This window comes from Microplitis mediator, chromosome 11 (assembly GCF_029852145.1).
Source record: "Microplitis mediator isolate UGA2020A chromosome 11, iyMicMedi2.1, whole genome shotgun sequence".
NCBI lineage: Eukaryota > Metazoa > Arthropoda > Insecta > Hymenoptera > Braconidae > Microplitis > Microplitis mediator.
The window spans coordinates 11,639,057-11,664,684 of record NC_079979.1 but is presented as its reverse complement, the minus strand read 5'-3'; the positions used below and the strand labels follow the sequence as shown (position 1 = coordinate 11,664,684).

The following is a 25,628-nucleotide window of genomic DNA, read 5'->3' as shown; positions in this document are numbered from 1 at the left end:
AATTGAGAGTATTAAAGAATATTAAGTAGTATTAAATATGTGTGCTTTTTTAATCTTTTTTAATTCACTTTTTTAATCAGGGATGATCACTCATCTCATGGCTGGCAAATATTCAGGGATGATCATGCTTGAGCAAGCATAATCATGTTTGACCAAGCATGATCAGTCCTGATCAAGCACAATCCCTAAAATTATTTTAAAAAAAATAAAAATAATGATATTTCAATTTTAAATTACTTTATTTTGTTAGTATTGATGTATAGCTTATGTTTACTGGCTGAAAAGTATAATTGAAATTTAACCCGTGACGGGTCTCGAACCCACGACCGTCGTGTTATAAAGCATGTCCGCTGTCCACCAGGCTGACCTGTCTCGTTCAGTTTACGACGATTCTTAACATTTTCTGAAAACTCTGGTTGTAAAAAATAAAATATCATCTGAATTTAATCTTGATTTGGTTATTACATATTTTTTTAAATAATGAATGAAAATAATTCTAGTTATAATTTACAAGCAAATTTTACAATTAAATTACTCTTAATTCTTCATTGAAAAAAAAAAAAATCTGCAATTGTATTGACTATCATTATCAATTTCTCAAGAATTTACTAATTCAATTCTTCAATTAATAAAGATAAAATTTGTAATTAAATCTATTTTAATTATTTTTTGGAAAAAAAGATTAATTGTAATTATTAGTTGAATTAAAAATTATAAATTAAATTTATTTTAATCATCGATATAAAAAAATAAAATAACCTTTACTACTAACTTCGAAATAAAAATAAATGTTCAATTATTGAAATTTTTTCATCAAAAATATTTTTTTATTCCTGATTAAAAACTTCGATTAAATCTGATTCAAGCTCGATCGGATTTCGATTGAATTTTTTTGCATGATCAGACATGACTTTGCATGAATCATGCTTAATCGTGCATGATTCATACATGACCATGCTTAGTCTTGTTTAAGCCTGAAGGCTTATAAAACAATAAAAACTAACAGTTTCACAGTACAGATAACTTTGGCTGATAACGATTTAATTATTTATAGATCAATATAATTTTTCGTAGAGTTCGAGAAAATAATATGTTTTGTTTTAGAAAAATTTGTTATTGAACATACAAAATTTTTCTGTAATGTTGAACATGGGGAATGAATATAACTCATATGATGCCTATCCGTGAAAGTGGAAAACTATTATTTCTAACAATAAATCAAATTAAAACAATGCACCATGTATTGCGTGTAGAAAAGTTTATACGTAATAGTTTTAAATTATTAAAAAATAAATTTTAAGCAACAAAATTTTTTAATTATAATTGTTATTATATATTTCGAATTGTACATTCTCATCCACGATCAGACATGATTGAATATCACTTTGTATGAATCAGGCATAGTTATGTATGCTCATGCAAAGTCATACTCAGTCATGCAATCTCATGCATGATGATTAATTTCCCGTTATATATAGTCATGCATGGTTGGGCATGATTTTACATGGTCATGTATGACGTTGCATAATTCGTGCAGTGTCATGAACGATCATTCATGACTGAGCTTGGTCATGCATGACGTTGCACGAATCATGTGTGACTATTCTTTCCTTGTCATGCAGACAAAGTCAACAAATTAATAATCATAATATTGTTACCACTAATGTGAACGGCAACGCTAGTACTTATCCTCACAATATTAGTGGGGTTGATCCAATAACTGAGCAGGCCGAAAACACAACCTCCGTCGCCGTCCTACAGAACGTCGTTTCTCACCTGCAAATAGAAATCGAAGCATTGCGAGCTAAACGGCAACATCTACTCCAGATAACTAATACTGTCCTGTGACCATCCAGTACAAGTTTGCCGCCTGCAAATCTTCAGACAAGTACTTCAAGCACGTGGATGACCAGGGAATTATTTTCCGTTGCTATGGTAACGTCACAAGCAGCAAATTCTTTTTCGACTGCTTACGTAGTTCCATGTCTTCCTACATACGTTTCGGCTACACAAGCAAACGGGCTGCAGTCGGCCATGTCTGGCTTACTTGCGCGAGAACCGTATGCGTACTCAACAGTCCCACTACCAACTCACACGTCGCTGCCACACATGAGTATGCAATATCCAGTACAGCCTGACATACACATCAACAACTCAAATTCTGAGTCTACTACTCTATTAAGAAATTTAGAATCTATGATGAAAATAATTTTGCAAAAACTGGATCAATTGCTTATAAACGCCACACTAGAAAAAGGTACTCACACGAATACGATTCCAACATCACAAACATCTGCACAGAAAGTCCAGGTCTGCGGTCGTTGTGCTAGAATTGGACACGTTGCTGAGGTTTGCTGTGGACCTGTAACCGATGAACTACGTATGAGAGCGGGACTATCTGTCCGTCATCGTCCCGCAACTTCAAGAAAACGCGTAAGCGGCCTGGTAGACCTGAAATGCTCTATCAGGACTCCTGCAGAAGAGATTCAACTAAAAGAATGTATCAAAACTATTGCTGACGTTTCCGAAGATAAAACAGACGCCCCTGAATCAGTTATTCACAATAGACATATTACTTGTCACTATCCGATTAATTATGCTGCTGAATTCAACGATACACAAAGTACTCTATTGCCAACGCTCAGTAATTACTCATATTACAACACCTGTAACCAAAGATACTCAGGGCCTACGGATTGGACATCAACTGGGTATACCCAAGAAAAAGCGGAGAAATTTCATCAAGCTCATCTACGTGCGATCAAGAAACCAGAAGAACAAGAAAATTTTTACGTTACCGATTCGGACCTAAAGTTGAAATAAAATAATACAGTCACACACATTCATCTCATTCATTCATTTCATTTATTATTGCCAATTGTAACAATTTTTAATTACAGCGTCGAGTCTGGGAGCAGTTGGCAGACTGAATAATCGAAATCTTTAAATAGTATTACTTCTTTACAGTCCTCAGACTTTCAAAAAAAAAAAAAAATATTTGTATTTAATTATTAATTGTAAATATTACGAAATTATTTTTACAGTTTCTTGTAATATTAGTTCGTAAGCGGTAAATATACACTTCTAGGCTGATCCAGATCGAAGTCCCAGGATAGAAGTGAACCTGAAAAGGGTGACTAAACTCTAATATTTTTAGTATCCCTTACGGCTTGCAATTAAATATTGGCAACATACTTGCATATCGGGCGATACACCCGGAATTGAGAAACTAATGACTGGCAATGTACTTGCATACCAGACGATACTACTCGCAATTGAAAAATTTGAATACTGACGATCTACTCGCAATACTTGTAAATAATTTTCAAATTAATTTTTTTTTTCGGCAATCTACTTGCATATCGGGCCATACACTCGCAATTGAACAAAATACGCAATCCACTTGTATATCTGGCGATCTACTGGCAATACCTGTAAATATTTTCATAAAATTAATTTTTATATTACGGCAATCTACTTACAACAAAAACGGCGATTTATTTGCCAAGCATTTACGGTGATCTACTTGCCATTATTATGGCGATTTACTCGCATTGTAAATAAACTAAATCATTCTTTTCAGTCGGACAACCTAGACGAGAGGTCAAAAGGGTAACCTTGGCTTGGTGGGAGGGGGGGTTGAGACAATGTGAATTGTCATCTTCTTCCTCAGCCTTGCGGTTCCCATTTTTCCCCGTCTAGTTGCCGTCTGAAACTACCCAAGTCATAGTGCAGTGGTCACATGACTGATTATCACGTCGACGCATGTCCGTAAGGGTGAAGTGGGGACGGTCCCGAGGCTAGCCCTACGCCCAAAATTATCAGTCAATCACTTCGATCCTGGATCAATTAGCGATAAGACGTATAATTTAGTTTTACTGTCATATACTAGAAATTTATTTGCGACTTTGTTAAGGGGGGGGGGGGGTAGGGGTTTTAAATTATTTAAAAAAAAATTTTTTTTAAATTTTTTTTCTGAATGAGCAATATGTCAAGAATATTGTGTACAAATTTTAAATCAATCCGAGTAAAACTAACGGAGTTACAGCGTTTCAAATGACCGGCCGGTATACCTGAATTTTATACCTGCCCGACCTGCCCCTACATACCCCTAGTAGAAATCAGCTGCAATTTTCTTTGTTCTTCCGAATCCCTTTCTCCGGCAGTGTGTCTTTCAAAGGATGTAAACTGATGACTCAATATAAGTATAAAAATTCATATTCTTTCATTGATAGTTTATTTCAAATTTTCACGAATAAAAAACTTTAAATGGATTTTCCCGAAAACGGTATTTTTAAAGTCCGTGAACATCATAACTCAAAATGTACTGAACCGATCCCTTTGAAAATTTGAACATTACTTCTTCACATAAATCAACAGGTAACTACGAAGAGTTTTTTTTTGTTTTTCATTTTTTTCTATTTTTTAATAACAAACTAACCGCGATTTTTTGAGCTAAAATCGCGTTTTTCACTTCCAAGTGCTGCAAAAAATTGAAAAAAAAAAAAAAAAAAAAAAAAAATCTTCGTGGTTACCTCGAGAAATACATCAACTTTAAAATGCATATCAATTTTTTTTTTTCCGATGATCCGGTAACGAGTTATGATGTTCACCGCAAAACGACTTTTTTTCGAGGCGCCTCCGGAGTATCAACGTCACCAGCTCATTAATCGATATTTTTCGTTAAAAATTTTTTCTGATATTCTTCAAAAGTTGTACAATAATATGTGATTAAGTTTAATGAAATTATATTACTCATCTCGCCGGAAAAAAATCACAAAAATATGCTTCTTTTTCGCCTTTAAAACCCTACCCCCCCTTAATACGGATAACTACTTTGTAAATCGGGAAATTAACTTGCGTTATAGTTGTATTACTGGCAATTCTCTTGCGATATACTTTACTGTTCAAGTTTACTGATTATTATAAACAAAGTTAGTTCAATTAAATATTACTGTACGTTGCCGGCGATATACTCGCGATATAAAATTATACTGTGCCACGTATCTGTCTACATTACATCCAGCGCTTGCACTTTCTTGTAAGTAATTTTTATTATTATAATTGGCAATAAACAATCATTGCACTTGTTAATCATTCACTCTATCTATTATCTGTTCATCCTATTTATTTTCTATTTTACTGGTAAGCTTATCGAATAGTCTGATAATATAAATATTAATTAAGTTACAAATAGTAATTTGACCATCAATAAGAATATCCTATAATTTTATAAGCCGTGAGGTAAGTTGATAAGTTTTAACATGCGATGCCAAGTTTGAATAAGTGCGGGTCTTTGCTTTGCAAGAACCCCAGCCCACTGCTCTGTCTAAGTAAAATAAAATTTTTTAGAGGCCAGCCAGGGTTTAACCCGCGAATTCTGGTGGCTGCTGGTAAAAATCGCGAAGACAAAAAGCGATTTGTCTCAATATAGTCATGCATGGTTGGGCATGATTTTACATGGTCATGTATGACGTTGCATAATTCGTGCAGTGTCATAAATGATCATTCATGACTGAGCTTGGTCATGCAAGACGTTGCATGAATCATGTGTAACTATTCTTTCCTCGCCATGCATAACCATGCACGATTGAACATGAATTTGCATGGGCATGCATGCCTTTGCATGAATCATGAAAATTTATGCACGATCATGCATGATTTATGTATGATCAAGCATGATTCATGCATGATCAGGCCTGATGATTTTTTCCCGGGTGTATAAATATATTATACCTTTTTAAAAACAATATCTACTCACATCTTGGATCTTATTGCTATTACTGAGTATTGGTTTTGATGAACCTACGTATAATATATATCAAATTGATATATATCAATTGATACTTAGGTAAAAATATAGTCTTATAGTCAATTGATACTTAGGTAAAAAAAAGTAGATTAATACTTTAGAAATATTGATCAAACTGATTGATTTTATTTATTCATTACAATATCAAGTATATGATTTAAATAACGTATATACCAAAATCAGTAAGAAAAAAAAAGTAGAAAATGTTTAATTTTTGTTTGTTTATTAAATAAAATAAATAAAATAAAATAAATAAATAAAAAATAAAATAAATCAATTAACCAATTTAAATATTATAGGATCTGACCAAATATGACTACATATAGACACACATTTTTAGATATAGTCATAAATTCTTGGATATACGTATATCTGCTTGGATATGAATTATTTTTGCATTTATATACCCCCATACATACAGTTGGGTCTGAGCAGAAATAACTATATGTACTTATATATGCTTAGATCTAAGCATATCTGCATGGATATCAATTTTTATATCTGCTTATATATAGTTGGATCTGAGCAGATATACTTATATATGCTTGGATATGCATCTATCTACTTAGATATCAATCTTAATACATCTCTATGTCTGCTTATATATGATTAGATCTGAGCAGATATAATTTTATATGTTTATATCTAGCAAGATGAAATATTTGGATGTATTTGGATATAAACAGTGTGACGTTACATTGCCGAGGAGATGGGGTTTGAGGTTGGAGTACGTGGGAGTCTGTGTGCTAGAGAGAGATAACGTGAGTATGTGTGGCGAGTTGAGTGTAGTAGAGAATGAGTTGAGGATATGGGGCATAAATGTGTACGGTTAGTTAAGTGTGTGATAGAGTACGTGTACGGTATGGGGTATGTTTTGGAGTGTCTGTGTGATGGAGCGTGGATTTAACGGGGGAGGTCTAGCTGTGTCGCGGATAGTGGCCAAGATAACGTGCCTCCCGACCAGTGATGACGACTAGGCCCAGGCTTAGGCCTCGGGGTTGACGTGGTGATTGCGGAGGTGCGACTGAGATGTCGCCGCCCCTTCGTGGTGGTACCCGGAGTTAGCTGGGGTACGTGTACGGTTATTGGGGGGATGGCAGGCCTCGTTTGCGATTCTCGAGGAAGCCAACAATTCGCTAACTTCGGATATCACGGGGAGTGACATTACGGGAAGGCCCGTGAGTCCACGGCTTGTGTGCTTGTGAAGGTAAGAATGGATGGAGAAGCGAGAATATGGGATTAAAAGAGATGGAGTGGAGTAAGCGAGTGAGAGTGGGAGATTATCGTGTAACAGTTGTGTGACTACCGTTGAGGAGAAAAGTTGAGACTTGGCGTCGCTCGTGTACGAGTCGACCCGGTAGTCGAGTTTGGAGTTTTAGAGTAAGCGGTGGTGAGTCGGAAAGTCGCCAGGGTGGACCTCGACCGCGACCGTGGACTGCTGTCGTTTTGGAGCTTGTGGCTCTGTGTATGGTGCTCTTGGAGCCGTTTGTCGTGAAAGTTGTCGCAAATTACCGCATTATTTATTTATATTTTATTTTAGTTTATCTTTTTTTTAGTAGTGTATTAAGTTTGTGATTCGTCGTCGTCGAGAGGTTCCCGATGTTGTATCCAGGTATTTATTCGCGTGATGTACCGAGAGTACTGGACCGCGGGTCTTTTGGGCCCTCCGCGTCACTCTCGCGTTATCTTTATTGTATTTTCTTTAGTTTTGTTGTGCTATTTTATGTCTTTTCTATTATTTAAATAATCGGCTTCTTTCGCATTGAAAGAACCGCGACCCTCTCTCCACAACCTAGCATACTGAGCACACCAGGACATGCCGCTACCACCGGTCATGTCTCTCATCTCCAAAGGGTATAGTTTACAGGTTGTAATTTGCGTGTGCGTTTAGACCGGTTGCCGATACCGGGGAAATAAAAGTCGGCTGGCGCCCGTCAGGATCTGGAGGAGATGAGAGGGGTGATTGGTGGGCGAAGTGTAACGTTCTTATAAATGTCAGCATCAATATAATATACCTTGATTATTATCCACTAGTTGAGAGTATATGTATTGAGTGTCACATGAATTGGAGTTTATCTTTATTTCGTTTTTTGTTATTTTTTACTGTAATTAAAATATTAAATAATGCTAATTATTTTTATATTATTAAGAATGACGTATGTCTCAATAATATCTAGTAGACGATAGAATTCATATGATCAAGGTATGATGGAATCATGTTTGTAATTGGTTATGTTGTACCATGTGATTGTGTAATTAATTGTTTATTTATTTATACGGTGTTTGTAAATCTTTATAATGACTTGTTTTAGTTTCTGAAGAAGTCCCAATAAAGGGACGAAACGTCCAATATATGGTCAAAATTAAATTCTAATTTTGTTTTATTGTCTACCTCCCTGTGAATTTACCATTGTATTATGATCACATATTTATGAGTTTTAAATTCTTCGTGCCAAGAATATGATTGTTTAAAGCTGACTGTGTGGTTTAAGTAGCACATTAGGCTCTTCTTATCCTAGGTGGTGCTATTGACTAAATTTTTTTCTGGCAACCCTGGGTATGCTAGTCTAGTCAAGAAGTTGATTTCCTGCGAAAAATAGTTACAGGTCTCCTAAGGATATGGTTGATGGCTCAAACGATCCGGAATGGCGTCTAGAAAAAGACGTTTAATGTAAACCAGCTAAAGGAGAAAGTGGCTAAGTATTATAGTGGAACTATAATAGTCCACTTGCCCTACTACTAAGCTTTGAGGCGAAAAATTGCCATAGTCAAAAAAAAAATTGAATAAAATAGAGAAAAATCTCGTGAATCTCCCGGTACTTTTACCCGGCAAAAATTCGTGTAACTTTTTTTGTTATTAACAAAAACGTTTTGCAAGTAAAGCCTCAGTCGACTTTAACGGAATACTGGAGAAAGATTTTTCTCACGCAGTTACTGAAATGTACAAAATAAAATAATTCAATATTTTCTGAATCGTTTGATCACAAACTTTATACGAAAATGTTAATTATTAATTATGAAAATAATTATTTAATTTAATCAACAGAAAAAAATACTAGCTTAACAGCTGCTGTTTGTACCGACGTGGTCTGCGCATATCCATAGTGGGGAGAAGTTGCGCGCGTCGCCATGTCTTATTTAAAATTCTAAGCGAGTGAATTATTTTATTTCAGGCAATTATTTATTTTAATACCATAAATTCAATTAATAAATGAGAAATTTTTATAACAATTGATAAAATTATTGAAATTATCAATATATACTGTGCTTGGAATTTTAAATAAATCATGGCGACGCGCGCAACTTCTCCCCACTATGGATATGCGCAGACCACGTCGGTACAAACAGCAGCTGTTAGGCTAGTATTTTTTTCTGTTGATTAAATTAAATATGATTTTTAAATTATTTTTAATATTTTAAAATTAATACACTGATGAAAAAAATTAAAGGATCAAAAAAAAATTCCAAATTTTTGGGCGATTTTCAACAGGCCCTAACGTTGAGAGATATGGTCGTACAAGAAATAAAAAGGAAATCGTAGCTCCAAGTGTCTCCTTTTTGGATTAGAACTTCAAAATTTTTTAGCATCAGCGGTTTTAGGGTAATCTTAAAAAAACCAGCGACAAAAAAATTTTCAAATTTTTTTAATTTGTTTTTTTTTGGTCTTCGGGTGTGGAAAAATTTTTTTTTGCTTAAATACTATAAGGATCGGATACCTTCATTATTCAGCTTTAATTTCTTTTTTTATGGACCTTGATACGTCCACTTCTCGCCGAGATATCGGTCTTCAAATGGAAAAGGATTCTTTTGTCTTTGATTATCGATATCTCAGAAACCAATGATCGCACAGAAAGTTAGTGGTGGATTTTAAAAACTTGAATAAATTCCCTTCAACGATTAGCCATTGTTTTTTCGAAAAATAATTTTTTCCTATCGTCACATGAATTTAAAAATGCAACAAAAAAAAGGGCTTTTTGTGGTTTTTTGAAAAATCAAGCGCTGAAACGAAAATATTGTGGAAATCGATAATGGTAACTGTGCATTTTACAGTTCAATATGTCCACAAAAACCCTATAAAGAGCCAGATCAATCCAACCAGCGGTTTATTTGTTTCACTCGATCAAATATTTTAAAAAATCAGAGGATTTTTGATCTGAAAAGCTCATAATCTTTAACAAGATGAAAACCAACATTTTTCGGAGCTTTGTCCACAATTTTATTTCAGACAGTGCTTGAATTTCCAAAAAAGAAAAAAGTTTTTTTTCGAAACAAAAATTTCAAAAAAAAAATTTTTTTTGAATTTATTGACTGAGAGATCAGTAAAATCACGGAATGCAGCGACGTAAACGTGTTAAAAACGATTGGGTGTTGGTTTTGTAAATTTCCTAAAGTTATTCAAAAAAAATTTTTTTTTTCGAAAATTTTGTTAAAAAAAAAACTTTTTTCTTTTTTGGAAATTCAAGCACTGTCTGCAATAAAATTGTGGACAAAGCTCCGAAAAAATGTTGGTTTTCATCTTGTTAAAGATTATGAGCTTTTCTGAGCAAAAATCCTCTGATTTTTTCAAAAATTTGATCGAGTAAAACAAATAAACGGCTGGTTGGATTGATCTCGCTCTTTTTCCATTTGGAGACCGATATCTCGGCGAGAAGTGGACGTATCAAGGTCCATAAAAAAAGAAATTAAAGCTGAATAATGAAGGTATCTGATCCTTATAATGGTTAAGCAAAAAAAAATTTTTCCACACCCGAAGACCAAAAAAAACAAAATTAAAAAAATTTTTTTTCGCGCTGGTTTTTCTAAGATTACTCTAAAACTGCTGACGCTAAAAAATTTTGAAGTTCTAATCCAAAAAGGAGACACTTGGAGCTACAATTTCCTTGTTTTTTATTTCTTGTACGACCATTTCTCTCAAAGTTAGGGCCTGTTGAAAATCGCCCAAAAATTTGGAATTGATTTGAAAGATTATTTGAAAGAAATAAAATGAAAAATACTTAGAGTTTATAAAATAATCACTAATTTGAAACATTGACTGAACTATTATTTGCAATGACGAAATATAAACTAATAAAATTTATTACATCTCGAAAATACTTTTGTTCATTAATTATAAGTTGCTCGGATAGTTTTATTAATAATAAAAAAATGTATTTCTAGGTTAACTATCTCCCATAACAGAATATGTATTCAATCGATTATAGACCCGATGAAAAAAGATTTTGTCTAATCATATATGATCGTATATGATTATATATGTTCATATATATGATCATATATGATTATAAATGTTCATATATATGATCATATATGATTATATATAATCATATATGAAGTTATATATAATCATGCATGATTACATATGGGGTCATATATAATTATATATGACCCCATACATAATTAGATCTGATCATACCTGGCTGTTATAAGCCCATATATAAGTTTATATATGATCAGATCTGATTATATATAAGTCTATATATAATTAGATCTGATCAGATCTGATTATATATGAGTCTATGTATAATTAGATATGATCATACCTGGCTGTTATAACCCCATATATAATCATACATAAGTCTATATATTGTAACGAATGTGAAACTGATCTTTTTAATATTTGAATAGCTAGAAAACAAATGCCTTCTTCTATTGTTTTTATAGATGCGCGACAAAAGTCAGTCAGTCTTATATTGACAGTTTAACAGCAAACATTGTATCTCAATAAACTATATATTGCTCTTGCTTTCTTTTACTGCTGTTAATTGCGGTGTTGTTATTTCTAATACAAGTGTGTTATCATTGTAGTGTATAATTGATATTCATTTAAAATACCAATCACTACAATTTGGTGTCAGAAGTGGGTGTAAGTTAGATCTGATCATACCTGGCTGTTATGACCCCATATATAATCATATACAAGTCTATGTATGATCAGGTCTGATCATATATGAGTCTAAATATAATTAGATATGATCATACTTGGCTGTTATAACTCCATTTATAACCATATATAAGTCTATATATGATCAAATCTGATCATATATGAGTCTATATATAATTAGATATAATCATACCTAGCTGTTATAACCCCATATATAATCGTAATATAAATTAGAATGGCTATTTGCAGGTAGGAAGTATATATGGAGCGGTAACAAGCTAATAAAGTTAGACCTGCAAGCAATAATTTACTAATATTAAATTAATATCAAATATTGATTAATTAATTTTAATACAATGAAACGACGTTTAAAATATCAGGTTCATAGTTACTCAATACTACACATGAACATTCAAATGATTAAAATTACTTAATATTATAATATTTTTGATGAATTTAGTTTACTAATATTAATGATTATTTTTATGATATTAATTATAGACATTTCGTCATGGTTTTCCACATCAGCCAACAGCAGTGGCATTTGATCCAGTGCAAAAGTTATTAGCTATTGGTACTAAATCTGGATCTTTAAGACTGTATCCTTATTAATATATAATTATTTTTTAACTTTCGATTTGCATTTATTTGTTTGTTTGTTTAATTATTTAAACACAATTATTTTATCTTGACTATAATAAATGATGGAAAATATGAAAATAAAACTTTAGACTCGGAAGGCCTGGTGTGGACGTTAACATTAAACATGAGGGTGGTGCAGCAGTAATTCAACTTGAATTTCTCATCAATGAAGGGGCTCTGATTTCCGTAACTGCAGATGACACGTTACATCTATGGAATTTGAGACAAAAAATTCCCCAGGTTATACAGAGTCTTAAATTTCAACGTGAAAGGTAATTAAAAAAATAATCAATATGGTTTTACAAAGTTTTCTTCAAGCAATTTATCATATAATTGATTATACACTTCACATTTAAAACGTAACGTGTGCACTCCTCTTAACCAGAAATTTTTTCCCGGTTATACTTTCCCGCTTTAAAAAACGATAAATTCTCATAGCTGAATTTTCTCGAGAAAATTCTCACAATACACAGAGCCACAAGCTCCAAAACGACAACAGTCCACGGTTACGGTCAAGGTCCACCTTGGCGACTCTCCGACTCACCACCGCTTACTTCAAGACTCCAAACTCGACTACTGGGTCGACTCGTACACGAGTGACGCCGAATCGCGACTTACTCACTCGCCGGTAGTTACACAACTGTTACACGATAATCTCCCACTCTCACTCGCTTACTCAACTCCTTCTCTTTCAATCTCACATTCTCGCTTCTCCATCCATTCTTTCCGTCACAAGCATAAAAGCCGTGGACTCACGGGTCTTCCCGTACTGTCACTCCCAGTGATATCCGGAGTTAGCGAATTGTTGGCTTCTTCGAGCATCGCAAACGAGGCCTGCCATCCCCCCAATAACCGTACACGTACCCCAGCTAACTCCGGGTACCACCACGAAGGGGCGGCGACATCTCAGTCGCACCTCCGCAATCACCACGTCAACCCCGAGGCCTAAGCCTGGGCCTAGTCGTCATCACTGGTCGGGAGGCACGTTATCTTGGCCACTATCCGCGACACAGCTAAACAGCCCCCGTTAAATCCACGCTCCATCACACAGACACTTCAAAACATACTCCGTACCATACACGTAATCTCACTCTCATACCCTCAACACGCCGAGATCCTAGAAAGCTATTCTGACTATTTTCAGAATGATGTCCAAGTGTCTGTATGTATGTATGTATGTGTGTATGTATGTGTGTGAGTGTGTGTATGCGTATAAACGCTCTATAGCCCTGGAAAAAAATTATATATAATTAGAGATCATCATAATTGGGCAGATCCATTACTTTTCGACGAAAGAAGGTCAGAAAAAAAGGTGATCCTAAAAATTTGAGCTCGATACCCCTAAATCCGGCCACTGGGAAATTTTCGAAATTTCAAAAAAGGCAATTTTTTGGTTATTTTTACAAATTTTTATCTCAGCTTCTATATAACTTAGAGGAAGTTTTCCAGCGGTATTTTTCTTCATGTACACTCTACTTAAAGTAGCACTAAGAAAAAAATCTGGGCATCGGTTGGCCCTGCAGGCCAGCCCCTAAACTTCCTGCTGTTTTCGAGCTCTAAGAGCTCGAAACCATTAGTATAAATACATTTTCGAGCTCTTCGAGCTCGAAAATACCTTTGTTTCTCTTTTTTATAAGCTTTTAAAGCTTAAAAGGGTTACGTTTTATGTTAAAGTTTAAACATTTGGAATTCAAAATAATTAATGAATAAGCGGTTTTTATACATTTATTCACAATTATGTTCAATAATTAGCTCAAAAATAAGTATTTACGGTATACGTTGTATCTATATCGTGTAAGTATATCGTCATACGAGCGAACATGACGATTTTTAAGCATTCACTTTCAGTGCTTTACATAAAGAAGAATTTATTAGTTTTGAGTAATATTGCACAGTAATTATGATGTTCTTGAATGAAAAAAACAGATATAGATTTTACATTTATTATTCCGTCGACGATTTCTCTCGAACGGATTATCTGATTGGGACGTTCTTGGCAGAAATCGAATCTCTTTATCGAGTTCTAGAGCTGATTAGATTTTGGAATTGATCGTTTCCGAAAGATTCACGACAAACGAAAGAAAAAACGATTTTTTTTTCATTCTTTCGTCGACGATATCTCTCGAACGGATCATCCGATCGAGACGTTTGAGGTAACAGTCGGCGCGTTTTATTGAGGTTTAGAGCAGATAAAATTTTCTGAATGATTGGTTCAGTCATTCCGACGATATTCGCAAAAAACTGTTTTCAACTATTTCTTTCGTCGATGATATCTTTCGAACAGATTATCCGATTGAGATGTTCTTGGCGGCAATCGAAAGTTTTTATCGAGTTCTAGAGCTGATTATACTTTGGAATTAATCGATCCAACAGTTTTCAAAATATCCAAAAAAAAACGAAAAAAAAATTTTTTTTTTTTTCGTATTTCCTAAATTTCTCAGAGTCTAATTGAATTGAATTGAATTGAAGTGAGTTTGACTCCTTTATTTGGTGTAGAGCCGAGCACTCAGTTCTTTCGAACCATTGTACTCGGCCCTACTAGGTCAATTCTCGTTAAAATTAAGGTTGGGTTGGCAGATTTATGGATTTCGAGAATCGCAGAAATCTGTCCATCCCAACCTCTAATAGGTTAGGCCGAGTATCATCACAGATCCCCAAGATGTCTTTCCTTACATCCTCTATGGCTCTGCATTGGCTCAACAGGTGAAGGGGAGTTTCATCCTCTGAATTGCATCTAGGGCATGTCAAGTCATCGGTGATGCCCATGAGCTTCAGATGCCTCCCGGTAAACCAGTGTGCTGTAACGAGCCCGACAATAATCCTCAATTTGGATCTATCGAGCTCTACTAGACTGGTACCAAGCGACTTCGATGGTCCTTCAACTAGTGCCCTCGTATGTCGCATGCCTCCGGCTTCAAGCCACAGGTCCCAGAACCTGTCACAGGTCAATTGAGCCAAGTGGCTTCTTATAAAGCACAGAGGCACCGGAATTGAACAGACTGGCTCAGGGTCCGTTTTGCAGGCCCCTGTCCTTGCCAATTCATTTGCTATGTTATTCCCTTTGATACCACTGTGACCCGGTACCCAAATGAGATTGACATAGCTGGCGCTCGCTAGTTTGTTGGCGAGTGTAATGCAGTCCCGTACAATCTTTGAAGTCACCATGACTGATGTGAGTGACTTGAGAGCTGCACGGCTGTCACTGCATATGTATATGTGTTTGTTCCTGTGATTTAGCTCTAAAATGTGCTTTATACAGGCCCAGATCGCATATACTTCTGCCTGAAAAATAGAGGCAGTGTGTCTCAGTCTGAGGGTTATCTCAGTTTTGGGTCTGCCGCTATAAATTCCTGCACCTGTTCCCTCTACCACATTGGACCCGTCCGTAAACCAGACTAGCCCTTGGGGTGATAGGATTTCATCGCTCCCTCCTTCCCATTCCTGCCTGTTTGGAAAGAGAACTTTGTATTTGTGTCGGAAGTGGTAGCTGCGAGAGCCATAGTCTCCTCCTTGGGCCAGGACCTCTTCGAGATCTCTGTTCCGTAGGATGGACGCATGTCCCGTCCTAGCCTTCGACCACAACCCAACAAAATGCAGTCTCAAAGCCGTTTTCACAGCCAGAGATTCTACAGTTATATTTGAAGGAACTACATTCAGGAGTGTCCCCATAGCTAGGGTAGGAGTTGTTTTAAACACTCCTGTTATGCCTAGCAGAGCAAGTCGGTAGACCTCATTTAATGCCTTGATGTTGACGTCCCTTCGTATTGCGGGCCACCAAATGACAGAGGCAAAGGTTAATTGGGGTATCAAAATAGCCGTTTAAATCCACTTAACTAGTTTTGGTTTTAGACCCCACGTTGTGCCAAATATCCTTCTACAGGCCCACAAAGTGGCAGTGGCTTTTTGAACTTGTTTCCCACTATGGCTTCTCCACGTGAGCTTATTGTCCAGAGTTACTCCAAGGTAGCGTACCTTTGTTGAAAACTTCAGCTCAGTGTCGAAAATTGAAGGCGCATTTACCTTATGCTTCCTCTTTTTAGTGAAGAGCACCATCTCTGTGTTGTTAGGGTTAACCTTCAGAGATCTGTCGTTGCACCAATTCTGTACAAGATCGAGTGCTCTTTGCATCCTCCATCTTATCTCTACTGGGCTACTACCTCTGATCATCAAAGCAACGTCATCCGCGTAGCCCACTGCGTGTACTCCTAGCTTCTCCAGCCTTACTAGGAGCTCGTTAATGACTAATAGCCACATGAGAGGAGAGGTCACGCCTCCTTGCGGACAGCCTCTTCTAGCACGGGCCCGAACCTTAGTGTCACTAAGTTCGGTTGTCACTATTCTCGAGCGAAGCATATTGTGGGCCCATTCTGTTATAGATTCCTCTATCCCAAAGCGTTCCGCTGCTTCGCAGATGGCTTTGAAGGGTGTATTGTCAAACGCCCCTTCAATATCAATAAATACTCCCAGAACTGATTCCCTCTGCCGAAAGACCCTCTCGACGTAGCTAACTACTTCGTGTAGGGCCGTTTCAACGGATTTGCCAGCCTGGTATGCATGTTGTGAATGATGCACTGGTATTCGACTCAGCGCTTCGTCCCTTATGTGTCTGTCTACCATCCTTTCCAGGGTTTTTAAAAGGAAGGAAGTTAGACTAATAGGCCTGAAGAATTTCGCCAGGTCATAGCAACTTTTCCCAGGTTTTGGTATAAAGACTACCCTGACCTCACGCCATGCTTCGGGCACATAACTTAGGGCCAGACAGGCCCTAAATATGTGTAGGAGGTGTTTGCGAAGTGATTCTCCACCCTCTTGTAGGAGAGCTGGAAAAATCCCATCCACCCCTGGGCTTTTGTACTTCTCAAAGTTGCCAATTGCCCATTCAATTCTGCTGGGCGTTACCACCCTTGCAGCAGTCCTCCACTCACCATGTCTGGTAACTGTGAGGTTTCTCTCCTCTCTTTGATTTCCCTCCTGTCCCGTCAATTCCGAGCCAGGGAAGTGTACTTCAAAGAGATGAGCGAGTATTTCTCCGTGGTTTGCTGTTGCCCTTCCACCCGGGAGAGTCAGACCACCTAGCTTAACTGTAGGGCCCGAAGTGAAGATCTTACGGAGACGGGCTACCAATGGTAGATCCTTAATCTCCCCACAGAACTTTCTCCAGGCCTCAGCTTTGGAGACCTTGATATACTTTTTGTATTGAATCTGGGCTGTTTTATACTCAGCCCAGTTTTGGTCTGATTTCGTTTTTAACGCTTTGTTAAGTAGCTTCCGGAACCAGGAACGGAGCCTGCTCAGCTCTGCATTCCACCATGTCACCCGCTTGCTACATTTTCTAGTTTTCAAAGGACATGCAATTTCATAGGACTGAACAATGGCCGTTTGCAAATGCTCGACCGCCTGCTCAATCCTACCGGCCGTTCTTAGGGTCCCGTTAGGCTCCTCCAGCCTACTTACTAGCTCTTTCTTATAGATGAGCCAGTCCGTGGCCTTAGGGTTCCTATATGTGCCCCCAGTCCTGCCGTTCCTGCTGCCTTCCAACACAAAGTGAATTCGACGGTGATCAGAAAGAGAATCTTCTTCGCTCACCCGCCAGTTCGTGACAGACTGTGCAATCTTACTAGAGTCCAGCGTGATATCAATCACTTCCTGCCTTCGAGAGGTGACGAAAGTGGGCCTAGATCCCACATTCAGGATCTCTAGGCAAGTGGTGGAAAGGTACTCTAGTAGTGTTGAGCCTCTTTCGTTTATGTCCGAGCTACCCCAAACCGTATGGTGTGCATTTGCATTACAGCCAATCAGGAGTGGTAGCCCTTTGGACCTGCAGTACTCTACCAAGTCAGTGACCTCCTTGGTAGGTACATTGGCATCTTCATATGGAAAATAGGCAGAGCCGACGATCAGCTCCATCCTAGTCCCCTCTATGGAGATTTTCATGGAAGCAACGGCTAGATCCCTGGTGCAAAGCTGGTGCAACTTGAGCGCTGTGTGATTCTTATTGATAAAGATACAGGCCCTAGGCCCCAGCTCCGCGTCACCATGGATCAAACAGCCGTTTCTCCTGTCTATCCCTAAGACTTGGCCCTTGTAAACCCAAGGTTCTTGGATTAGGGATACATCTGTCTGCAACACCGCCAGGTCTCTACTAAGTAATGCAGAGGCCGCTTTGCAGTGTTGCAAGTTTATTTGCGAAAAACTAGTCTGTCCTGCAGTTACAGAATCTGCAGCACTGGTTGTCTTATCGCTTTTATTATGGGGAGGGAAATGGGAAATAGGATGGGGAGGGGTGGGGGCTGGTGGGTTGGAGAAGGAAGGGGACAGTTTAGTGCCCATCGTCTTCCTTCTTGTTGGTCTCGGCTATCCCCTCTTTCGGTGTGCCGGACAACTGGAGGGTTCCCCCCAGGGCCTGAGCGAGGGTAGCTTGCTTACCCTGCTTAGTCCCTGACAGGCCCTCTTTGGCAACCGCCTTCGCCTTTGTGGGTCTTCCTCTGGATCCAGATCTTGCCGGAGGCATGGTCTTTTCCCCATCGGAAGTCCCACTCATTATCAGGCGAGGTGGCTTGATGATTGGCCCTACTATCGAGGTCCAAAGCGAATTGTGACGTTCCCCCTCCCTCTCCCCTCCACCGAGGGACCCAGCAGGTTCCTCAGCTGGAGGAGGTGGAGGTGGAACGACCACAATCTTTGGAGGTATGGGAGCAGTGCCAGTTTCCTGAGCAGCGCCAGCCGCTTCAGTCTCCTGGCCCCGCTCCCCTACCTTTGCCTTTGCCTTTTCCTTTTCAGGAGGCACTGCTCCGGACGTGGTCTTCGTTGCCTTTCTAGCAGCCCCTCCCAAAGCACCTCCACTCGCCCCAGCTGCGTTCCCGGATGTGACCTCGTAAAAACGGGCCTTACCAAGACCGAAGTGGGGAGAGTAGTTGCACCCCGAGAGTGCCGCCAGCGACCACCGGTCCACACCCAGAACAAGGTGGACAGTTTTACCTACCACCCTACGATCCCAGACCCGCCACAATTGAGTGGTGAGCCCAGGATTTTGTCGTGCCAGCCTGTTCAGGATGACCTTGGTATCCTCAGTGGTACTGAGAACCGCCGTCAGCTTCTTAAGTCTAGGGAGTTTTTCATTCTCCAGAGCTTGGAGAACGAGTCCCCCCCTCCAGCCTTAATAGCCGGGACAGTCCCCAGCAACCACTGATTGGCCTTGACATCGGCGCAGGTAACCCACAGAGCTCCTTGGTCCCACCGGCATCCGTCAAAGCACGGGACGGGCTGTCCTGTAGGGACAGCGTCCAGCGCCTTGACTAACGCCTGTGTGATCAGATCACCCGTCTCCTGGCTCAGCAACGCGTCAGGGTATCCAGAAGGCACAATAGCTACCTGTCTGTCCGCCCTAACTGCGTCGCCGAAACCAGTCGGTTTGTAGGTCACCTTGCCGCGTTTGGTCACTTTTTTCACTTCTGGTGGGGTTTGGTCCTCAGGTCTGGGCCTTTTAAAGCAACCAGCTACTGAAGAGCCATCCTCCACCGAGGTTACGTTGATGGGGGAAGAAGCGTCCCCGCTGTTTTGCCCCGAAAATTGTTCACGTGCGGCCAATTTGGCTTTCCGGGCCCTCTTTTTCGCAGCTCCACTGCGGTACTTCTTCTTACCTCCATCTGCTGGAGTTCCAGGAGTCCCGGCGTTAGCTGAGCCTGCCGTGCCCTCCACTACGTTCATGTGGACATTTAGAAGATCGGAGTCCTCTTTCGAAGCCTCCAATCCAGAGTTTTTGTTTGTTGTTTCCATTTTGGTCCCACGAGTAGTCAGGAAGTATACGGTCACCGCCGGCAGAGCCTGATTGCACAGCGGAAGGTGTATAGATACAATGGGGTTGCACCTGGTGCCCCAAGGTGCATCGTTCGGAACACAGTACCCCTGTGCCATTCAGCCCTCAGCACGATCGCTTACACCTTGGCTTGGGAAGTTGGTCCGCGACATGGCCTTGGTCCCCCTGGGCTGGTTTTTACACCTGCCGGGTTTCCTGTAGCACATGTTAACCAAAGTAGTCGTGGCCTGCCCACAATATCCCTCCTGCTGGAGGTCATCGTGAGCCGCCACTTCCCACCTTGGCCGTCCCTCTATCCGCCACCTGGGGACGCGCCCGGTCGGCCCTCAACCATGTTGTCCGCTCTCCTTTACGGAGATTAGACAACCCGGGCAGAGTTTATTTGACTAAATGCTCTAATATTTTCTGAAAATCTAAGTTCGAAAGAAATGTTTCGAATGCCGCGAGAACCATCTAAATCGGTTCACTCATTGAAAAGATATGAGAAAAGATACACACACACACACACACACACACACACACACACACACACACACACACACATGCATACATACAGACATCGCTCTGAAAATGACAGAATAACATCCTCGCACCTTTAAATGTTGACATATGATGGAAACCCGATTGTTAAAAATCGGGGTGAAACCAATAACTTCCCGAATTTTTTGATAATTGTCGGTTTTCTCAGCAAGAAGTCAAAAATAGATATTTGCTCTAAACTAATATCCGGCTTGATTGGGAGCTTCCAACTAAACCACTGAATTAACAAAATTTTCCGTTTTTTAAAAAATCCTCTCACATCTACAGTTTTCAGATTAGAAGGATAAATAACAGCTGACATTTTTGGTGTGAGTGTCTTCTGTTGATATCTACTGTAATTTTCCTTAATTGCTCCGATTTCGTTTATATACGGTTATCCGAAGCCGATAAATTTTTCAAAAATCGCTATTTTCAGATAGCTATTCCTTTTTTCTCGGAAAAAATTTCTCGGCCCAAACCCGGTTAAATATCAGCAGCCGTTTAGTTGTTGATCAAGATAGCGTAGTCATATCGAAATGAGTTTTTAATAAAATTTTTGAATGTATATGTTATGATATTACTGGTTTCATATCAGAATGTGACTTTCCATAGAGGAAACGGCAGTCGTACAACGCTGCCGATGGCTGGCCAATGAATGGCTACTTATAAAAAATCTACTCATCAATTATTAATTATTCAAATAACTTTTTATAATAGTTTTCTGAAATTAATAACTATTTATTTTTGAAATAAACTAAGTTTTAATTAATAAATATTTCAATTTTCCGATTAAATTTATTTGCATCTAACAATTTACATATATTTTAGTTCGTGATTATTTGCAATCAACAACCGCAATTTTATAACTTTACTTACAAAAATTAATTTAATTAAAAAATAAGTCATCGATTGTTGTAATAAATGTCATTTTTAATAATGGTAGTAGAGCAAGATAATTCAACTGGATTCTTGATAAATAATCAATTAAATTTAATAAGTTTTATTTTGAAAAATTATGTAATTATAATAAAAACAATACGAAGTTCTTTTTTTTTCTTAGTCAAAAATATTAATTAAATTGCTCGTTATATTTCATAAAACCAAATGGTTGAAGTAGACTGAATAAGTAGATCATATAAAAGTATCAGCTCAACATTAGTAGGTTCATCCAGTAGCCAGCGTTCAGACCCAGCCATCGGAAGAATTAAAATTTCTTATGCTACTGCTGTTGATTCTTCAAGGTAGTGTATTAAGTAAATATTTTGTGTTTAAGATCGCTGCGATCGTCCCGAGTACTTAATACATTACATTAATAAGAATAAACAGCAGTACCATAAAAAATTTTAATCAGGCATTGATAATAAACTTGAAAACAAATAAATAATTCATTAGATATATGAAAACTTATTCGCTAAAATTATTTTAAACAAAGCAATTTTCGGGATAAACGATATCAACAGAAGACACTCACTTTAAAAATGTCAGCTGTTATTTATCCTTCTTATCTAAAAACTGTAGATGTGAGAGGATTTCTTAAAAAAAGAAAAATTTTTTTAATTCAGGGGTTTAGTTGGAAGCTCCCAATTAAGCCGGATATTAGTTGAGAGCAAATTTCAATGTTTTTCTTGGACGTATTGTGTACATGAAGAAAAATACCGCTGGAAAACTTCCTCTAAGTTATATAGAAGCTAAGATAAAAATTTGTAAAAATAACCAAAAAATTGCCTTTTTTGAAATTTCGAAAATTGCCCAATGGCCGGATTTAGGGGTATCGAGCTCAAATTTTCAGGATCACCTTCTTTTCTGACCTACATTCGAGGAAAAAATCGGCGTCCAAATTGGTGATCCACGCGCGCACACTTTCGTCGAAAAAGTAATGGATCTGCCCAATTTATAAAATTCCATATAATTTTGTATAATTATCTATGATTATATATGTAGCAGAATTACAGGAACTAGGAAATAGCGAGTGTAAGGTGGAGTATAAATTGAGGAGCAAACAACCGATACGTATAATTCAATGTATTTCAAAAGACTGACTTATAAGTAATTTTACCCAGCTAAATATATATATATATATATATATATATATATATATATATATATTAGGGTGGTCCTTATTTTGGACATTTTCGAATTTTTGTGCTCCCAGAGGCTTATGTGGTTCGAAATAAATAAAAAAAAATATCCTCAAAGTTTCAGGTCTCCATCTCAATTTTAACCCGTGCCGCACAGCGATGTAAGTTTCTCATTTAAATAACACGGGGTTTTTGGCATTGAACGATTAAGTTTTTATTCCGGCTAAAGTAACTGTTCGAAAAATTTGAAACTCGGTAGACTTTATCCTCATATTAGCAGCTACTCCTCAGAATTTTTACAGATTTTCAGCTACTATAATTTTGGGGGTACAGCATGATGAAAAAAAAGAAAAAAATTATATTTTTTATTTTCAGCTAAAAGTTTTTTCAAATAACATATCAAATCAGTCTGCATCCTTATCAGAAGTTCTTACTTTTTTTCATTCTCGCACCTAAGTGGGTGAACGGTATATCTTTGTTGCACTAATACAGTAATCAGGAGCATTTTTTTTCAATTACAACAGAAAAAATTCCCTTAAAGTTTAACCTCTTAATTCTAACGGGAAGAGTTACCGCAAAATTTTTTTTGTGATTTTTTCAAGAAATATTTTGTTTATGTTATTTGACAATGTGTCTTTTTCAAAAATACATAATGCATTCAATTGATATCTGAGATCGGTATATCAATGCCACTAATCATATTATGTCTCAGTTTAACAGTTGATAAATATTATCAATAAATTAAATTTCTTTCAATATTTGCTTAAATAAGTTGGTCACCTTTAAGTTTATTATTTGTTTTAAGCAATAAATAATAAACAAAAGGTTGATAGTTTTGTGCATTATAATATCGAAATAATTATTTGTTTACAATTTTCTAACTATAATAAATTATTAATAATATAGATCTCTTTTATAAATAAATATAATAAATTTAAAAAATCACGGAAACGAAATTTGCGGCACGTGGTCCTGTTGGAATTAAGAGCTCAAACTTTATGACAATTTTTTTTCTGTCGTAATTGAAACCGTTTGTGAGGTAATCGTAATAAATTTAATAAATCCTTTCAAGGAAAACTTTACTGCACACTAATACAAAGTTCCTGATTACTGTATTAGTGCAACAAAGATATACCGTTCACCCACTTAGGTGCAAGAATGAGAAAAAGTAAGAACTTCTGATAAGGATGCAGACTGATTTGATATGTTATTTGAAAAAACTTTTAGCTAAAAATATAAAAAATAATTTTTTTCTTCTTTTTCATCATGCTGTACCTCCAAAATTATAGTAGCTGAAAATCTGTAAAAATTCTGAGGAGTAGCTGCTGATATGAGGATAAAGTCTACAGAGTTTCAAATTTTTCGAACAATTACTTTAGCCGGAATAAAAATTTAATCGTTCAATGCCAAAAACCCCGTGTTATTTAAATGGGAAACTTACATCGCTGTGCGTCACGGGTTAAAATTGAGATAGAGACCTGAAACTTTGAGGATATTTTTTTTTATTTATTTCGAACCACATAAGCCTCTGGGAGCATAAAAATTCGAAAATGTCCAAATTAAGGACCACCCTAATATATATATATATATATATATATATATATATATATACAATCCACAATAAGTGATAAGTCATAAGGGTGACTCATCCATAGGATGAGTCAATGCATACTTGGATGCACACATACAAACATAGAATATAATTTATGAGTTGTATTGCGATATATTCAACACTCCCTTCTCAAAACAATTTCCCTAAATTCTTAACATAGATTTGTGGTTTTATTCCCAAACTTTAAAACCTATATCTTTTGCTAAATTTTTAATTTTTATTGACTGTAAAGATTTCGTAAGCATATCAGCCCGGTTAAGCTCTGTGGGACAATACTGCACATCCACTATCCCTCGGCCTTGTAGATTTTTGGTATAAAAATATTTTACGTCCACGTGTTTTGTCCGATTTGTAGGGCTACCAGCCTTGAGGCCATTTATCACACTTTGATTGTCTTCAAACAGTGTTATTGCGGACGTTTGCGGTCCATCAAAGAAGTAAAGTAAATATTTTATCCATACAGCTTCACGAGCAGCTTCGCATAAAGCCACCAGTTCTACTTCTGCCGTGGAGAGCATTACAGTAGATTGTTTTTTACACACCGAACTTATTGCTCCGTCAAATAATTGAAAAACATATCCTGCGTTAGATTTCCTATCAATTCTGCACTCGACCCATTTTGCGTCCGTAAAGCCGATAAGTTTGTTATTTTTTGGTTGGTTGTTACTTAGTTTTAATTCATAATCAATTGTATACTTCAAGTATCTACAGACACTTTTTATTTCTAGCCAGTCAGCTTCTTTTGTGTCTACTATATGTTGACTCAAAATAGATACCGCAGCAGATATGTCAGGTATTGTATTAACGGCAACATACAATAGAAATCCAATAATCCTTTGATAATAATTGACTTTTATTTCTTTCGATTCAGCCCTCAGTTTTTCAAAACCAGGTTCCAATGGATACATTGAACCTTTTGCATTTGTCAATTTTGTTCTTTCAATGATTTTTTGAATATATTCGCTCTGATTTACATAAATATCACCTGCGTCGTTTCTTCTTACTGCTGTGCTTAGATACATCTTCCAATCACCTAGATCTACTATTGTAAATCGTTCATTGACTGCTGCCTTTAATAATTCGATTCTTTCAGGTGATCGACAAGCGACCACCATATCATCGATGTGTACAACGATGTAAATTGTTGGTCCTTCACCCGTAGTTTTGAATAGGCATGGATCGTTATCGCAAACTTGAAAATTTAAATTATTTAGTACACCTTTTAATTTTTCATACCATACTTTTGCAGCTTGTTTTAAACCATAGAT

General features: G+C 37.3%; 1 protein-coding gene across 14 annotated transcripts in view; it reads left to right on the top strand.

Annotated features, from left to right (window-relative positions):
- The window catches only part of LOC130677041 (syntaxin-binding protein 5), a 408,264-nt gene that overhangs the window by 32,490 nt on the left and 350,146 nt on the right, over positions 1-25,628 (top strand). For all 14 annotated transcript variants that reach the window (XM_057483593.1, XM_057483594.1, XM_057483590.1 and 11 more), the window contains exons 4-5: positions 12,195-12,292; positions 12,425-12,607. In XM_057483593.1, the coding sequence (XP_057339576.1) occupies positions 12,195-12,292; positions 12,425-12,607 (281 nt within the window). The remainder of the gene's footprint in view (positions 1-12,194; positions 12,293-12,424; positions 12,608-25,628) is intronic.